Source organism: Heterocephalus glaber, unplaced genomic scaffold, assembly GCF_053883595.1.
Source record: "Heterocephalus glaber isolate CG9 unplaced genomic scaffold, H.glaber_assembly_v1.0 deba00000676, whole genome shotgun sequence".
NCBI lineage: Eukaryota > Metazoa > Chordata > Mammalia > Rodentia > Bathyergidae > Heterocephalus > Heterocephalus glaber.
Genome location: NW_028258156.1, coordinates 21,067,512 through 21,085,901, shown reverse-complemented (window position 1 = coordinate 21,085,901; position 18,390 = coordinate 21,067,512). Strand labels below are relative to the sequence as shown.

The following is an 18,390-nucleotide window of genomic DNA, read 5'->3' as shown; positions in this document are numbered from 1 at the left end:
CAATTGCAATGCCTTGTTAATAAAAGCCACTACAAAAATTCATTCTGCTTATTGTTTCTATGGGATATGCAATACTTCCTCAAGATGCACGAAGTGGCTGACCACAGGATGGATCTGTGAGCCGTAAAATGAGCATGTGCCACACAACCCTGTGTAAATAACCAGGGGTTGTTTGCTATCTTGTGAGCAAATATGAACATTCTTGCATTTGACACGAACATTCCTCTTTACTCTGGAAACTACTTTTTTACTGGTGTATTTTGTTCATGCTTACATGACAAATACAGGCAGTCAAATTTGTTGTGATAAAAATGTAACATTTGAATTATATAACTTGTTCCACACCAACTTAACAATACTTGTATCAATCGTCTAACCAAACTGCAGGGTTCTGCTGGGTTGTAGTCCATTTTGACATAAAGAGTTATTTCAACTTTGGAAGCATTTCAAAAATTTTAGTATTCAATATTGAGGAAAATTTTATATATGTAAATTATATAAAAATTGAATTCCCTAAATAATGTTAAACTCATTTTTAAGTCTGTATTTTATAGCAGGTTTTGGCAATAGTGTGGTTAGGAGACAATTTGCTTGACTCTGTAATTTATTTGACATACAGAGCCAAAGACGATGAAAGCCAAAACTTCCAACCCAACAGGGCCCTATGAGAGACATTCATGGCCCTACCCATGACATGGCCCCACCAGCCTGTTGCCAGCTAGAATGGCCAGTGGCTTCCACCTCTGTCAGTCAGAACTGCAGTGGTGTGTGCCTCACCTGGGCCTGTCTCAAACACAGCCTCTGAACTCACAAAACCAGAGTCCCCCTCTGCACCAACTCAAACTTTGTATGCTGTTCCTGGCATTAGACCCTTTAACCCAAAGAAGCTCCGAGAACCATTTACAATTTCTTTTCTCCATTCTTCTTTGCCTATGGAAATTTTGCAAAAAAACCAAATTTGAACATATTAAGGGACTAAATGCTACTTAATGCTTCAAGAAAGGAAAATTCTTCATAAGTGAAAGACAAAATCTAGGATGCTTATTTATCATTTTAGATTATTCTAAATGTAATCATGTCAAATACGACAATTAAATGAAAACCTACACAAAAATATACTCAAAGAAAAATGTACTGGATATATAAATTTCATGTTAATTATATATATTTCCATTGTAATCTTTTTAATATAAAGGAAGCTTCTTCTCCTGTACCTTGCCTTATAAAGCTGTTGAGTTACTCTACAGATGTTTATAAAAAAAACCATTATACATTAAATAGCATAAGTCAACTATGGAAAGAATTGTTTTTTAATATACACAACATGAAATCTTTTGCTAAACTTAAATACCTTTCAATAATCCAATTTATAGATTCAATCTTTCCCAGTTATTGGTTCTTCCAAAAGGATAGTCATTTCTAGAGTATAAATATTTGTCTGATAAAGGCCTAAATAGAAAGTTGTATCGTATTAAATATTTTGTCAAATATTTGCTCAAACATTCATTGGTAATCCAGTTTATTATCTATGGAACATTCTGCATTAAGGAAGGGGTTTTGGTAAACTGTTGAAAAATTAATGCTGCGCCATCTCCCAGTAGATGTGACTGGGATGGAAGTACAGTGCCTGCCTTGGGTCAAACATCCAGACAAAATGGAAGCTCCCATAAAGGTTTAATTTTCTGTAATTTCTTGTAAAATTCTTGTAATAGTTTAGGTAAAATACATGCTTTCCAGTCAGTTTGATTTCTAGTGTTTCATGCTTGAATTTGCAATGCCTTTTCTCCTTTCCTACTTGTACTTACAAATTATTCACTACTATTCATTTGTATGTTATTGGTACAGAACCAATTTAAAGTACTATAATATGAAAAAGAACATCTGAAGGGAGCTTATGTCCTCCGTTATTAACAAAATGAAAAAAGAGACTGCTAGTTATATATAAAATATGTAGGCTGATGGTTCACTATAATTTTTTAGATAATTCTGATTACTTAACTGGATCAAGATACTTTTCAAGATGATCCAGAGTAAATCTTAAAAATGTTCTTAATCTCTTGAAATGTGTCCCCCAAATTAAAAGCAGGGTGATTAAATTGTTTCTTACTGCCTGCTACACCATATTTCCAACTGATATCGGCAGAGGTCTCAGCAGCTGCTGTAGTAAGATTGCTGATCTTGGGATTTACTGCTTGAACTAAGTATACAATAGAAAAATAAAACAATCACATTGCAGCACCATACATACAAATAGCGAATAGATTTAAATACTATGAAGTTGCACAGATAAAATTAATCTACTGTCAAAATTTAGGGTTCACTCATATTTCATTTTTATTACAGGAAGACTTCATTTATTAAATTACAGTATTAGGAAATGATCAGCTATAATGATATATACTATTAGAACTTAGAAGATCTAGTATAGGGTTCTGAACAATGTAAACTGTGGTCCATTGGATAGTCCTGGGAATCACTACAGTCTTTATTTACTGATGGATGACAGGGGTTGCAGAACAATCCCAGGCACAGAAATTGTTGCAGTATCAGAAACTTCTAGGTAAAATCGAACATTGTGTGGCTACTTTAAAATTCTATTTGTCATCTCAGTATAAGGTTTTACAAAATTTGTGTTGATGTGAGAAAGAATGCTCCTTAGAATAGTGGCTTTTGATCTGTTCTGAGTCACAGACTGAGAATCTGAGAAGCTGAGAAACTCCTGAGAGAATGTTTGGATGGTTAGGGTATGGCGGAAGAAAAGCTGCAAAAGGAATTGCCAAACATGCTTATCAGAAGTTAAGAAACAAGAGACAAAAGGAGTAGGAACTATTTTACTTGGCACATCACAGAGAGTAAGACAATCTGACCTGTTAAACGCTGCAGAGCATGCCCTGAAAATCTATAACACAACCTAACTAGTTGCTTAAAAATCCAAAGAAGGGAGAGAATACAGTACTAGATAGCCTTGCCACTCAGCAAAGACAGCATCTAAAGTCATGGAAAATGTTATTTGAATATTTAGTTAAAAAATAAAACCAATTATTATCCCAGAGAAAATGTACTAGGGTAGTAAACCAGAAAGCACCGATGGGTTTACTCAGACCCTCAAATTAAATTATAGTTTGTTATATAATTCAGAAACCAAACATCTCTGCTGTAACAAATGTAAAGAAGTAGCACTTCTTAGGATCAAAAAGAAAAGTATATTAAAGAAGTTAGATAATATAGTTGACCTCTGAAACATAATTCAACAACACATGTACATTTTGTGCCTCTTTTTGCTAAGTACAGGGAAATAGCAGAGACAGAAAAATTTACTGAATTATGCAAAAATTTATCTTAGTTTATGTTCTTACCAAGACATAAACTCAATTCTTTTTTTTTTTTTTTTGGTACTGGGGATCAAACTTGGGTCCTTGTGCTTTCTGAGTCAGGCGGCAGAACCACTGAGCTAAATCCCCAGACCCATAAACTCAATTCTTAAAGAAAGAGACAATGCCAGGAATCTCACCAACAGAAGGAGTCATAGACAGGTGTAAAACATTAATGCGAAGAACCCTGGCAAACCATTTTTAAAATTATTTTATCAGTAGATACACATAATGATAGCATTCATCACAGGGAATTTGTACCTGTACATGATATATTTTGATTCTTCTTTTTTTCCTAATCCCTTCCCCTCTCTTCAACCTTGGGAAATCATTTTGTTTCCTTAAAACCTGTGCTATTACGGAACTGAGGAATTTGGTCTTGGAGTAATTATGTAAGACGGCCAAGGCAGAGTCACAGCTCAGTACTTTGAACAGAAGAGCATCTAGTTACTTCTTTTGCGGTGATTTCTATGGATGTTCTCTTTGCTTCCTAAAGTTTTTTCCTAAACTGTTTTAATTTTTATTTTTTCAGCTTTATTAAAATAAAACCAGTATCTTAAAGATGTATAGGGCTGGGGATTTAGCTCAGTGGTTCCACAGCCTGCCTTGAAAGCGCAAGGACCAGAGTTCGTTCCCTGGTACAAAAAAGAAAAAAAAAAAGAGGATGTATCAGCTCTCCCGTGTCTACTGTAGCATTATTCATGATAAACAAGACATGGGAACTAAGTGTCCACTGACAGATGAGTTATGTATAGATAAATGGTATAAATAAAATGGAATATCATTCAGCCTTAAAAAGAAGAAAATTCTGCTATTTGCAACAACATGGGTGCACCCGGAGGACATTATGGTAAATGAAATAAACCAGACAGAGAAAGAACGATATTGTACAATCTCACTTGTATGTAAAATTGTAAAACACTGAACTAGAGAAATAGAGTATTATGGTGGTCACCAGCGGCTAGGATTATAATAGGATGGATAACCCAAGCTTTTAGTCATGACTATGTTTTGGAGCTCTGAAGTATGACCACTATAGTTAATACTAAAGTACTGTATGCTACAGATTTGCATTAGCTCATCCTTAGGGGCAATCAGATAAGATTTTATGATTTACTTTTATCCTGGAGACTTCTAACTCTCCTTACCTGTAGTCCCCACTTGCTTTCTTACTCACCGCACAAACACCCACTAAGCCCCTGTGATGTGGCAGACAAGAGGCCCCCATGTCTCTGCCATCCCGGCTTTCCCACCCACCTCCCACTGTCTGCCTCTCCCTACTCTAAGTCTTTCTCTATAGATACCCAGCAGTGCGTGCAGAGTACTACATTTTAGATTCCTAAACTACAAATCAGATCCGGTCTCTTCCCCATTTAAGATCTGGATGGTTTACCTCTGCGCACAAGTAAATACAAATTCCTCCACCAGGCACCCATGGCTGCCCATCCGGCCCCATCTGCTGTGCCAGTCACAACCCAGGGACTTCTCCTTTCCACACACTCTACCCTGTAGCCAGGCTGGACTGCTCGGTGTCACCCAAACATCCTGTGTACTTTCCAAGCCTGGCCTTTTTGCTTACCCCCTTACCAAGATTTAAACTCCAATTCTTGACTCAGCTGCCAAAATACACTGGCCCTCAAGGCTTGTCTTAATATTATTTTCTTTGTGCAGTTTTCCCTGATCTTGTTTGGCAAAATAAACGGTTCATTTTCCTATGTGCAAGTAACATTTTGTTCAAATTAGTTGTTTAGCATCTCTTCCTTGCCAGGTTTAAGCATGTCAAAGACAGGGACTGTTTTACTATTTTGATACCCATTATCCTCAAAAAAACAAAAAACAAAAAACAAAAAAACGAAGGCTAGTTCATTTTATGTGCCAGAGAGACATTAGTAGTTGAACTGGTTGAAACTTCTAGGTTTCTATGTAGTTTTTGTTGTTGGTGTTGTTCAGTCCAAATAAAGATGGGAACTGCGAATTTGATATTTTTGTTCCCTGGTTCTTTAGTTTAGTAAGATAATCTAGTGAGAGTCAGCTCATGGGAGGATTCATTGTTGGAAGACTGTCAGTGCCCCTTTCTGCTCTGTCCTAACTGGTTGTCCATAATAGGCTGCTTATAAGGTGAAGAATGCAGATTCTGTCCATGCCTTACTTGTTAGCTCCTCCTCCTCCCTCTACCCCGATGGGTTACCCTACAAATGTGTCCTGGTGGTTTCTGTCAAGGGCACCAGAGTCAAACGTCATAAATAAAGCAATAGGATCTATCAGCAGTACCAGGAGCATAACTGAAATCAACTACGGGCATGTTTTGGTTCATTTTGATAGATCGCTTTGCTGATCTAGTCCTTGAACCTCAGACTCTGAAGTCAGTTAAAGAGCCATAGAAATTGAAGAAATACATCCAAATAACCATAACTCTTATATAAAAAGCTTGACTCAAAAAAGGAATCAATCACTATTAGGTTGAAAAAATATGGAAGAAAAAAAGGCCCAAGATCACAAATAATGCTTGATCAGTTTAAATCTTACCATGGCAACATATCATCATCTTATGTAAGAAGCATTTAACTAATGTTGCACTCCGAAAAGAAACAACGTTGAAAATAAGGTCGGATTTAGCCTTTTCTTTTTCATATTTAAACATTATTCCTCTTCTCATCTGAGATCCATCAGACTTTATATCGAGGACTTAATGAATTTTCACACTTCATTTTTTTCTTGTTCTATAATCATAAGTACTTCATAATTCAATTTAGTAATATTGAATGGTAGAACCTACACTTAACAATGATTTTTTTTTTGGTTTAGTTTATTAAAGACGGGTGATGGCTGTTCTCATGTCCTTTCCTGACCTGACGCGTCAACAGAACACAAACCACTTCGCAGCAGCCCTGCCAAAGCAGTCCCTCTGTCAGCCTTGGCATGCGGCAGAGACATGTCCACTGGGCAGAAGAGGAAGCCTGCGCTCATCGCAAGGGCTCAGTGAAATCACTAACGTGACCGATGATTTTAACTGATCCCTAATCCCAGAAAAGAAGCATACACATAAGATATCTTTTGCATCTTTCTACAATACTGTAGAAACGAACTCTTACAATGTTTCCCTTTTAAGTCAAAAAAACAAATATAGTATCATGAAGATTTCCCCTCTCTCCAAAAAACATGAAACCAAGGGAGAAGCACGGCGCAAGTGGTGTGCTGGGGCAGTGGAAATGATCCAAGTATTTTAAGTATATATCCGAATTTAGTGAGGCTCTGACTGCAAGCGGATTCTAACAAAACAGAAAAATGTATCAAGCCAAAGCTCACAAGAACCCAATAATGCAGAGCAAAACTCTTGTTGTTCTTGGTCTTTTGTTCTTCACTCCTGTTTGAGGAGTGAGATCTGCTCTGTCAAAGCCCTGACTGTGACACACTGCCCTCGAAAGCAGCCATGGGCAAGGGGCTCTGCTGCTCTGTAGAAGCAAAGTGGTCAACCAGCAGCCCAGGGTGGGTCAAAGGTCGGGGGATCTTTGGTATGGGCCATAGGCAGAAGACATCTTACAACTCATCAAGCACCATACTCCCAACATGTCTTTCTGACACAAGGGGCTGTTGCTGCCTACAACTCGGAAGGGGAAGACTAGAGCAGTCTGGGGAAGACAGGATGGAGGAACATAGTTGAACAAAACATGCAGGCTGACTAGAAGACACACTGGTGGGCAAAGACAGTCCCAGGCCAGGTCTAGGGTACTGTTACTCTGACATTTCAAACAGGCAGTGTTGTGTAGTGCCAGGAGAGTGTGTGCTGTGTTTCTATGAGGAGTGCAGCTAAATCCAATTACAAGGGGAAGCTCAGTTGCTTTAGTTTCTCAAGGGCTGTTTTCATCACAGGACTAGTGGTTCTGAACTGCTGACATGTGGCATGGCCAGAGAGAGGATCTGTGGCAAGTCCACAGTTTTGGTCCTCTCTGATCCAGCCAAAATCCTATTATTAAAAGCTAAGATTTAGGATTTGCACCAGGGATATAAGTCTTGACAAAAAATTTTAGAATTCAATGTGTGGTTTGCTACTTGTAAAAATGACTAAAAATTAATTTTAAAGCCATGATCAGCCAAAATCTTCTCCTTTTGGTGGTTCCAAGCATATTTTATTTTCTCTTTTTTACCCATGCTGCACTTCCCCACATTGAACATTGCTTATTCACACATGTATAAAAAGTCATGCAGATGAGTTATTTTACCTTTGCCTGCACCTACATCAGGTGGAAGAATACCAGCTTTGATGAAGGGAAACAGAAATAGGACACTATATAGTTAGATGCAACACACCCATGAGCATGTATAGTGATACAAGAAAACACTTATTAAAATGCTAAGGCATGCAAGAAAAATGAGTGTACCACATCAGGTACAGGGGACAAAAATATGCCAGAAAACTTATCCAATATTCAAATCCATACATTACTTAAGGCGCTTTATTCATTATCTAGTGTATAAGAAGGCTTAAGGATATTTTGAATCAAATTTTGCATAGAAATGTCAATTTCTTATGCAATGAAAGATAATCAGATGAATAAGCCTTAAACATTTTACAGTTTAGAGATATGCAAAACCAGAAAATCTTTCACAATATTTTTGATCATTTTCAATGAATCTAAAATTTTCAGGATGCATTTTAAAAGTATGAATACTTTAATGGAGTTATTTTGGTTTCTCTGCACTAGATGACATATCAAAATTAAAGCTCCTTATTCCAACACAAAACAAATGTACTATTTAGTGACTATTTTGATTTTTTACTAGAAAACATTAACCAATACATGGATTAGGAAATTATATCTGGTAAATTAGGACCAGAAGAAGAATTATGTAATTATGTATGTCTGTGTGTTCATACATATGTACATTATATGAGTAAATACGTGTATGTGTGTATAAAGTTATGTACAGAAAAAAAATTGCTTTGAACTTTCAATTCAAGTGTGGCAAATATTGTAATTTTTCACTTCTACTCTATTATTTTAATATAAATTCAAAAATTTTATGTGGAATTAAAAAATACCAAATAGTCATTCCAATATAAACTAAATAACTGATTTTATTAAATATCAGAATGAGACACTGCAAGTAAGGGTTTGTATAGGTAATATATATGGATACCCCATTGTAAGAAGGAAAGAGAAAACATACCAAAGTTAAGGATTTTTATTTCAGGATACTTATAATTGTATGGATTTCATACATACCCATCTTACCTTCATCCACAGTTGTTATTGCTTCCTCTGTAATCTGACTTCCAGATCCTGCAGATGTTTGGGCATAGAAATAAAATTTATACCGAGTGCTGAAATTTAAATTTTTTAAAGTCCAGCGTGTCTTGTTGGCAGGAATTTTTAAATCTATCAGAGGGCCTAATTCATGTGTGCTGTTAACTGTGAATAAGAAATAACAAACAAGTGCATTCTTCATTAATTGCAATAAGAATACTATTGTAAATATTTGTGTCACTCAAAAATGTCAAACCTGGTTTACAATGACTTATAAGCCTACTCATTCTTCACTTAACTCCTATAATGTTATAATATACAATACGATATAACATAACATAGCAAGGGGGATATGCTCTCCATTTGCTTATAAACTAGGGGGATTTTATGATTGAATCACAACAGCATTTCTTTTAACTCTGTTTTTGCAGGTGGAGCCATATATTGTTAAATAATTTCAAACCTTTCCTTTAATAGACTTGTGACAAAGGAACCTCATCTTAGCATTTTCTCCTTATAGATACGTAATGCCCACTTAATTTAATGAGAGGATTCTCTTAAACTCCAGACCCTCAAAAGTCTGTATTATTCTATATAGTACTTAGTTTTCAGTAGCATATACATTGTTTTTCTTTTAAAACATTTTAAGATCTTTTTGGAATAATATTTGAGGGCATATGTATACATTCTACAGATACAGTGAAAGAACAAGCTTATGTGTTTTATGTAACAGTTAAGTTAAAAAAAAAAGTCTGCATTTCTCTTCCCATTCTTCCAATAACTTACTTGGCTGGTATTTTAGGGTGTACTCAGTCAAAATGCCATTTGGGTGACTGGGTGGATCCCATTCCAAAGTAAGAGAGTCCAGTGTGGGATTCACAATTTTCAAAGATGAGGGAGCACTAGGGACTTTAATGAGAACATGTAGTCAATACAAAATTTCCAAAGTATTCAAAATATATTTAAATGACATATATTGCCACGTTTGTACAACTGATCAAAGTTTTGGTTTTCAGTAAATTGCTCTTGACTCAGCTGAAAAGACATGAATCTACACGTGTGGCAGGAACCAGTTTATTCTCTTCTTCTGTTCCCATTTCTATTTAAAGTCATTGAAACCATCCTCTCAAAATACATAATGATTGCCTTTATATGGGCCCAAATTAAATACATTTAAAGGAGACAATGTTTGATTTATAAATGGTGTTTAATAGAAGCAAGCTGACTGCTAAGTCAAACTGTTCTAACCAGACCTTCGAGTGGAAGCAGCTGTGTTCTGGGCCATCAAGGACAGTTTCCCCCAACAAACCAGGTGTCTCCCAGCAGTGAGGACACCCTGCCCACTGGGCTCTGGACCCCAGCCAGCTGCCCAGGTGCAGGGCCATTCATCTCCCAAGCACGGACAGCTGCCCGCGATCTGGGAGTAAAAGTCAAAAGCCCCAGTGCTGGCAAACCCAAGGCTCTGGAGGAGGCCTGAGGGTGTTGGTTTTCCACAGCAGAAGCTGGCAAATTACCAGAGACAAGCCTGGCCTTTTATTCCCTTCCTCATCAGGGTAATGACTGGGCCAGCTCTCCCTTAGGTCTCCACCTCCCCTGCCACATTCCCTGGAAACGCATTAGTGGTACCACTGTCCTCCTTCACTCTAGCCAGAAAGCAAAAGGTCAACTTGGACCTCTCCCTCTGCTCTTTCCACCTCTCCTGGGACAGTAAAGCCTGGCGACTCCATCTCCTTCATCCCAAAGGCAGCCATTCCCCCACCTCTCCCTTGCCACCTCTCCTCCCTTGCCTGGACCTGCAAGACAACCACTTCCTCTCTTCTTTATCCTTTAATCCTCTGAGCCATCCACAGGACCAGTATGGTTTCACTGCTGAAGGCCTCCACGGAAGGAGCCTGACCTTCCAGGCAGCAATGAGACTGAGGACAAGAGCTGTGACTCAAGGCTGCTGGGCAGCTGCCAACCTTGTGAGCCCACCCTTAACCAGGGGCCAGGACAGGGTGTGTTTGTGAACAGCTTTCATCAAAAGACCCAAGAATTGCACAGAAGGGATCTGTCCCATTATTATGGCTGGCTGATGCAAAGTTCAAAATAGCTAAAGACCATTTTAGTGCCTTTTCAAACCTCTGTTCTGCCCTTACGACCACCATTCTCCCTCATCCACGAGGCTCCCACGTTCGTTTGCCCAAAGTCCTCTCCCAAGGCATTTCTGATTCTCCCTTCTACCTCCCTCACTGGCCCATAATCGCTTTTCCCATAATCACTACTCATAATCACTTTTCTCTTTTCTTCCCAACCCATTTGGTCTAGACTGCCAACCTTCTAACTCAGGTCAACTTTATAACAAATGATGAAAGAACATGGGGAGAGAAGTTACAGTGGTCAACTACTACTCAGAAATATTTTTGTTTCCAGGCCTTCTTAAGTATCCAATTTAGTTCTCACACTTTTCAGAGGAGGCCACTGAGTCTTAGAGAAGTTACAGAATGAATGTGCCTCAGGTCGGAAAACGAAAGACTTGACTAAACATAAGTTCAGCAAGGTTTCAGATAGTATAAATGGGGAGAAAAATTTTAAGTGAAAGGAAAGAATGTTTTAGGGCAGCAATTTGGATTCTAAACTCTTCAGTGTACCCTCAGGCCACATGTGAATGACATTTCCCCAGCTCTGTGTGTGCCATGGTTCTCCATGGGAAGGTCACACTGAGCTCCCAGAATACACTTTACTGGGAGGGCCCTTCTGTCATGGAAGGGCCCCAGGCCAGGCTGTGTGTTCCTGGCTCTCAGAGCCCTGTCCTCCGTACCTCCTTCGGGAGTGCTGAAGGCTCTGTCTGGGCTGGCCGGGCCCTCCCCTTTCCCACTGACCACACGCACATTCAGGGAGTAGTGGCTGAAGGGCTCCAGCCCGGGCAGCATGCCGTGGGTCTTGCTGCCCTGGAAGGTGAGGATCTTCTTCTCAAGGTGCCGTCTGTTTCTTTGGGATGGACCCTGTGCCTTCCAGTAGTAAATCTGGAGCAGCAAGAACAGAAGTCAGGGATGCACAAGGAGACATAGCAGGTTCTTCAGGTTCACAAACTAAAACTACTGTTTTCCCAGAAAATTCCCTTTGTGCATTTTGAAAGAAAACTAGTTGCCAAACAGATGGATACTGATCTTGAGCAAGAGGACTGGAAGCCCACAGGCAATGAAGAAATTCAGATGACACAACAAAGCTACACTATTCTGCTGGAAGAGTGTAAGTGAAATAAATAAAACAGCATGAGACCCCTATGGTCCTCTCCAGAACAGAAGGCAAATGGATGACAGTAAAAAGGGATTTAAGTCTTTCACATGTATAAAAGATTCTAAAAATAAAACTACTGCCCAATGTTTAATACATGTTCATGTACAGTATATTATTTAGCTAATTTTAAACACCACAGTGAGGCTTTTCTTGTTATTTTTCCTATGGAAGAAGTGAGCCTCTGGGCTCCCCAATGGCTCTCCCAAAGCTACAGGGGAGCCTGCACTGCAAATGTATGGCTTTTCCGTCACTAAGCCAACTGTGGCATTTAATTAAGCATGCATATTTCTTGTATTAAATTATAGGCACAGGTTTTGGAGAGATGGATAAACAAAGTGTTGGTTAACTTTGGTAACAAATCTATAATTATTGCTTATTAAATTCTCACACATTCATAAGAATTTATAAGTATTTTTCAAGAGAAATCAACCCACATACAGAATGTGGCCAATGTTGAGGGCCAATGAAGCAGTACTAAAAGTGACCTCGAGAGGTCAGTGTTAACAAATTGAGGTTGGGTGTGCACGTGGGGTGCAGTTCTTTGGCTGCCTGTAATTCAAAAATCTCCACGAATCAATCTTTTTGTGCTTTCCCAAAGCAAAGATAATTGATGTTCACCAAAATGATGCAGTTGGGACTACATAAACATAATCTGAATCATTTAAAAAATGCCCACATTATTATCAGGATAGTTTTGTATGTTCAACACATGTGGTCTATATTACTTTAAAGCTAGGTGCAGTTTGTTATATTTTAGTTCTTTAGAAATTAGTTTGCCTTATTTTGTACACATAGTGTTCAGTTCACAGAATCTTAGATGATCTGTGGAAAAAAATGGAGAAAACATTTTTTTCTCATTTTGGATGAGTAAGATTTCTGAGTTACATCTAGCCAGGGTACTTGATGGCTCCCTGCCTGAGGCAAGAAATAAACTCACTATCATGAGTTTATAAAGAGAGGAGCAGCATTACTCCAACCTCATTACGCTGTATGGGCCAAGTGGCATTCGCCAATGCCCTGTCACTGAGGAGAGAACTCCTTCTACTTGCCCGGTAGCCTTGCAGGTGCCCTCGGATACTTTTCAGGGGCACTGGGTCCCATTGCACCTCAGCCAAGGTACTGTTCACCACATTCACATTCACGTTCCCAGGAGCCACCATTGGGACTACAAAAAGGACAGGGAAGGGGGATAGAAGAATCAACATTATTTTGAACTTCATGTAAAAATATCATTATAAAAATTTTTTATTTTTGGTATCGGGGATCGAACTTGGAACCCTGTGCTTGCGAGGCAGGCGCTGGAACCACTGAGCTAAATCCCTGGCCTAATAATAATTTTTCTTGAAGTATGCCCCAGCCTATTCTATAGAATCTTATTCTATGGATTATTAAGGGTTGACTGTAAAAGATTTTTTTGGTTAATTGTTCCTTTAACTTTATGAGGACAGTTTTTCTAAAACAAAAAGTAATCTCTAATATTCTGCAACTCTAATTCTTACTTTTTTTGAGGTTCTGGGAGTGAACCTAGGATGTGTACATGCCAGGCAAACACTCTACCCCTCAGCTGCACCTCAGCCCTGGATCATCTACATTTCTTGCATGGCATGCTGTTTGAATACAAAGCTAGCAAATATATATTGCTGCCTCCACCCCTTGCAGACATAAGCACCTCTGGAAATAGCTGTGGTCTGTACCTTAGCAGGTCGTCCTGCTGGGGGAAAGCAGAGAGGAAATGGCACGAGACACTCACGGTCTTCTCCAGAATGTCCCATGACTACCGCTGGCTCTGGAGCAAACCCCACGTCGTTCAGGGCCTGAACTTTTATCAGGTATGGGACAAAGGTTGGTGTGCCAGAGACAATATATTTGGATACATTTGCCACAACCACAGATGTCCATTCATCATCACCATCTTTCTGGCGCCAGCTCACTTTGTACTGGAGGCCTGGCCCATTTGATTCGAAACCATTCAAGGGCTAAAGAAAAGCCAAATAACCCAAGGTTATAAACCAGATTGACTGCACATCCTTTTATGGGAACAGTAAATCCAATTCCCAGACCTAAAGAAAGTGAGCACTGAAACCCTAAAATACCTGCTATTAACCATTTTCTCTAGGGACCTCTTATCTTTTCATTTATGATGAGATTCAAAGCTTTTTAGGGATTAACATTTCAAAGGCTGTAAATTACTGTCTTACAACAGTGAATACCATGGAAACATTTTAAAGTCTGGCTGTGCAGGTAAGGGTGGGTGAGTCTGAAAACAGTTTAGTTTTTTGATTCTTTTATGTATTCCTGTTTGTGTGATTGTACATCTTGTCCATTTTACTTGGAGACTGAAACTTAGGAACTATTTCCCTCCTTATTAAAAAAAGTTGGCTTGTTAGTCTAACTTGATTTTCTGTTCATAAATATATATGTATACTATAAGTATATACACTTATGTGTACATATAAGTATTCATGTTGGCTCTAAGATAGATTTTAAACTATACAAGTATATGTTAATTCTCCAAATCCAGAATATACAGCTAAGCCAAATAATAATAATAATAATAATGATGATGATGATGATGATGATGATGATACAAGTTGACTACCAGGAAGTTCTGTGTAATAATACTTGCTAATGTATTTTGAGCACAGATAGGCATTATTGTAGATGCTTTATACACATTAATTCCTCTAATTGTATGAAGCTTTTATTGTTCTCTTATTTTTTATTGTATGAAGCTTTTATTGTTCTCTTCATAGAGATATTCAATAAATATTCGACAACTGGCTTAAGACCACACTGTTAGTAAGTAGCAGAGCTGTACTTATTCCTTTTGGCTCCAGAGATCAAACTTATTACTGGTTATTCCAATACTGCCTCTTAAATAAAGATATATTTTCCCCCCAGAAATAGTTGAAATGGGATTTTAATACAAATATTATTTTAAAACAACTTCTTTTCACACTACAAAAGTAACAGGGGAAAACTGAAGACTTTATAACTCACCTTCCAAGTAATCACCAAATTATCAGGCTCGGATCCCAATCCTTCCACAGCTGTAGGATTTTTATCTGGTTCTAGAAGTCAAACAGCCACATATGTGTAAGCTTTGTTCCTTGCCAAAGAGAGGAAAACATTTCCATTTTGTTTCCTATCCCTAAGTTGTGCTTTACCTGCAGCCTTGGTCAGGTACTGTTCGGACCCCTCGCTGGGCAGGCTCCTCCCAATGCTGTTCTCCGCCATCACCCGGAAGGAGTAGTTCACGTGTGGAGACAGCTTCAGCTGGGCTGTGGTCTGCGTTCCAGAAACTTCAGCCTGGTGGCGCCACAGCCCTGACTCATGCATGGCATCTTCATACTCAATGATGAATTCTGGCCACAACACACACAACAAACCCAAGACAGCAAATGCTGTCAACCTGGGGTAGATTGCTAGAGAGTGATCACTAACAGGACAATCAAGAGCGGCTAAAGGCAAATTAGTTTACTTTGAAGGAAAATCCCATAATGGGAGAGGGAAAGGAGAGCAGAGTGGGTAGAAAGAACTGCAGACAGCACAACAGTTCTGAGATAGTCTCAGTCAGGTCAAGGAAGAGCCCTAGAGTAAAGGGTACCCTTGATAAGAACTGTGCGGTAGGGATGGCTGAGGTCAAGGACTCTCGCTGTGTCCAGTCACTGGATACCCAGGGGAGATGTGGCCTCCTGTGAACACTGCTAGTTCCTTCCTAAGGGAAGGGTGGCAGATAGAGGCTGTCAGTTACTGCTCCTTGCTGCAGGCTCTCCCTTACGGGTGGACTGAGCAATGTCTTTGTGCATGTATATGTGTGTATCTGTGTATATATGCATATGACTTTGTATAAACAATGTATATACATAACATAGTAATATTAATTTTATCATATCTTTGTCCTGATCGAAAATACAGCTTCTATAAGGGCAGAGACTTTTTAAAAAATATTTTCGAACAGTGGAACATAATTGGCACTCACTTGATCTTAGCCAAAAGGCCGAGAAACGATCATAATTGGTACTTAATAAATATCTCTTCAGTGAACAAGTGAATGAATGAAGGAGCAGAAATGCCTTGAAAGCTAGTGGCATCATTGTAATGCGGGCCACAAGAGTCTCCACGCATCCTGACCAGCCAACTCCAGCTAATGTGCTAGATTAGCAGGGAAACTCAGCCTGCCCTGATGTAGGTCACTTCAAGATCAGGTATGAAAGGGCCACTACTAAGTTCAAGGCAGAGAAGATTTGGTCGATTTTATCAGGAATCTGCTTTGCCTAAGGGTGCAATCCAACACACCCATCATTTAGAAATAATCCTAAACTTTCATCAGAAGGACATTCAGTCTTCCTGCAGTCTACACCTGAGGTAATGATGGATTTCAGGGTTGTGACTGACTTCCTGCTCTTTTAACTGTCTCTTCAGTTTTACAATTAAACTTCTGTGTTTACCTTAATTGTAACTTATTAAGCTCTTCCAGAGTCCTTATGGCCTGGCCTCTTATTTAATTTTATTCCTTAGGACCTGACGTCTATACCCAGTTCTGTTACCAAGTTTCAATTTCTTGATATATAGTAGGACCTTTCAGCATCTGCTTCTCTTATCCTTTTCTCCTAGAAGTAATGGGCAAAATAAATAACTAACTTGAGATACATCTCCCTACTCTGGAAGAAATTTAAGGTGATTTTTAAATCCACACATGACAGTCATGAATTTGCTTAATTAATATCTTTAGCCAGAAGCTGTAAGCAGACATAACTCCATCTCTGGTTTTGTTTTGTTTGGTTTTTTTTTAGTACCTAGGATTGAACTCGGGCCCTTGCACTTGCAAGGCAGGTGGCAGAACCACTGAGCTAAATCCCTGGTCCTATAACTCCATCTCAGAAGAAGATGAAGAAGAAGAAGACAGCCATAAATAAATACTTTTGTTCTACCCGTAATGAAACAGAGAATGTCAGTAAGTATATCTATGAGGAATTGAGATGGCATGTTATAAAGTGCTCAAAAAACGATCATGAAGTTTATCAGTGACAAAGCAAATAATACCACATACTTGTAATAGGGCTGTTGTTGTCATCACCTGGGGTCCATGAGAGCTGAACACTCTTATCCAGTTGATTAGTCAATTCTAAATCAAAGGGAGGATTGGGAACATCTGCAGATCAAACGTACATGTCATGGTTAATTATCCATTCTTGAGAGGTTCCCCTTAATTTATAATATTACTCACAGAGGGGACATCTTAAAGACACAGTACACTTAACAGTCAATGAGCATGCAACAGAAATGAAATGGAAACCACTGAGGCTGCTGGGAGCACACGAGTACACCCAAGATAACCCATCGATGAGTTCTGGTTGCCGCTTTTCAAGTGCAGCGAAATTATTTGTAACCAAAACCAGTGAAGCAGACCTGTGTGGTTCATCAGCAGTCTCAGTGTGTGTTACAAAGACAGACAATCACAAACATAAAAATATACCAAAGCCTGATTTCTACGCCATGGGAAACAGAATAGAAAAGGTTGGAAAACAAATACAGATAGATAAAATGCACTGTTTCAAGAAGATTCAAATGTTCTTTTTGAAACATTCTGAATAACTGATTGTGGGATTTCTGAAGGAAAATACATATAATATATAAAATTGTCTAAAATATTATATATAAATATATACAAATACAGGAATATACCCATATATGAACATAAATATGAGTATATGTATGGAGGTAGAACTCAGCATGCTCAGGTATGCTTCCTCTTGGACACCTGTGGGGACACAGGTAACCGAAGCAGAGCTGCTTTATCAAATGGTGCTTCTGAGACGCACAGTTAACTCTCTCCCCCAGGCCTTTTTTCCCTTGCCTCTGCAAGTATCTCTGGCTCTTGAGGGACTAGAGGCCATATATATAAGGGCTGTTCTTTCTCATCAATAATGAAGCAGTAAATGTCTACAAAGGACAGGTTTTCTGCAGAATAATTAGTGATACTATGTAACATGTACCTGAGATTATGCCACAGAAGTAATTTTTGCATTTATGTGCTGAATAACAGGAGAGGTTTCTAAACAAAAAGCTTGCTGGAAATAGTGATTTTTTTATTTTCCAGTCTCAGAAAAGTAACATAACATTGATGTACCTCTCCTTTTGGTCTTTCTTCAGTGACTTCACTTTAGCTAACATACAGTGAGTCAGTATTTTTCTGACATAAAAGTTACAAGTTGTTTTAAACATCCATTTTTCCCTGCTGTGTAAATTTCTTGAAAATGTAATCCCCAAACAACATTTTTTTCCAAAACAAATTTTAGCAGATTGAAGTAAGACATAATTAATGGAATGATACAAGAAATAGATTCTTCATTCTGTAATATATGGATGATAGCTTTTGATAAAGCACTTTGATACAAGGAGATTATATCAAAGAGGGACTTTTATCAAATGGAATAACTTAATAGCACATGAAATATTTAGAAACAATTGGTAATAAACTCAGTGGAAAA

The 18,390-nt window shown here is 38.6% G+C and overlaps 1 protein-coding gene across 41 annotated transcripts in view; it reads right to left on the bottom strand.

Moving 5' to 3' along the window:
- Nrcam (neuronal cell adhesion molecule) overlaps positions 1 to 18,390 on the bottom strand; it is a 318,132-nt gene that overhangs the window by 16,549 nt on the left and 283,193 nt on the right. For 20 of the 41 annotated variants that reach the window (XM_087206457.1, XM_087206458.1, XM_087206460.1 and 17 more), the window contains 9 exons: positions 16,950 to 17,051; positions 15,064 to 15,261; positions 14,897 to 14,967; positions 13,647 to 13,872; positions 12,946 to 13,061; positions 11,418 to 11,622; positions 9,404 to 9,526; positions 8,597 to 8,782; positions 7,592 to 7,627 (listed from right to left, as the gene is read on the bottom strand). In XM_087206457.1, coding sequence (XP_087062583.1) covers positions 7,592 to 7,627; positions 8,597 to 8,782; positions 9,404 to 9,526; positions 11,418 to 11,622; positions 12,946 to 13,061; positions 13,647 to 13,872; positions 14,897 to 14,967; positions 15,064 to 15,261; positions 16,950 to 17,051 — 1,263 coding nt within the window. The remainder of the gene's footprint in view (positions 1 to 7,591; positions 7,628 to 8,596; positions 8,783 to 9,403; positions 9,527 to 11,417; positions 11,623 to 12,945; positions 13,062 to 13,646; positions 13,873 to 14,896; positions 14,968 to 15,063; positions 15,262 to 16,949; positions 17,052 to 18,390) is intronic. The other 21 variants (XM_087206481.1, XM_087206469.1, XM_087206476.1 and 18 more) reach the window with 3 other exon arrangements.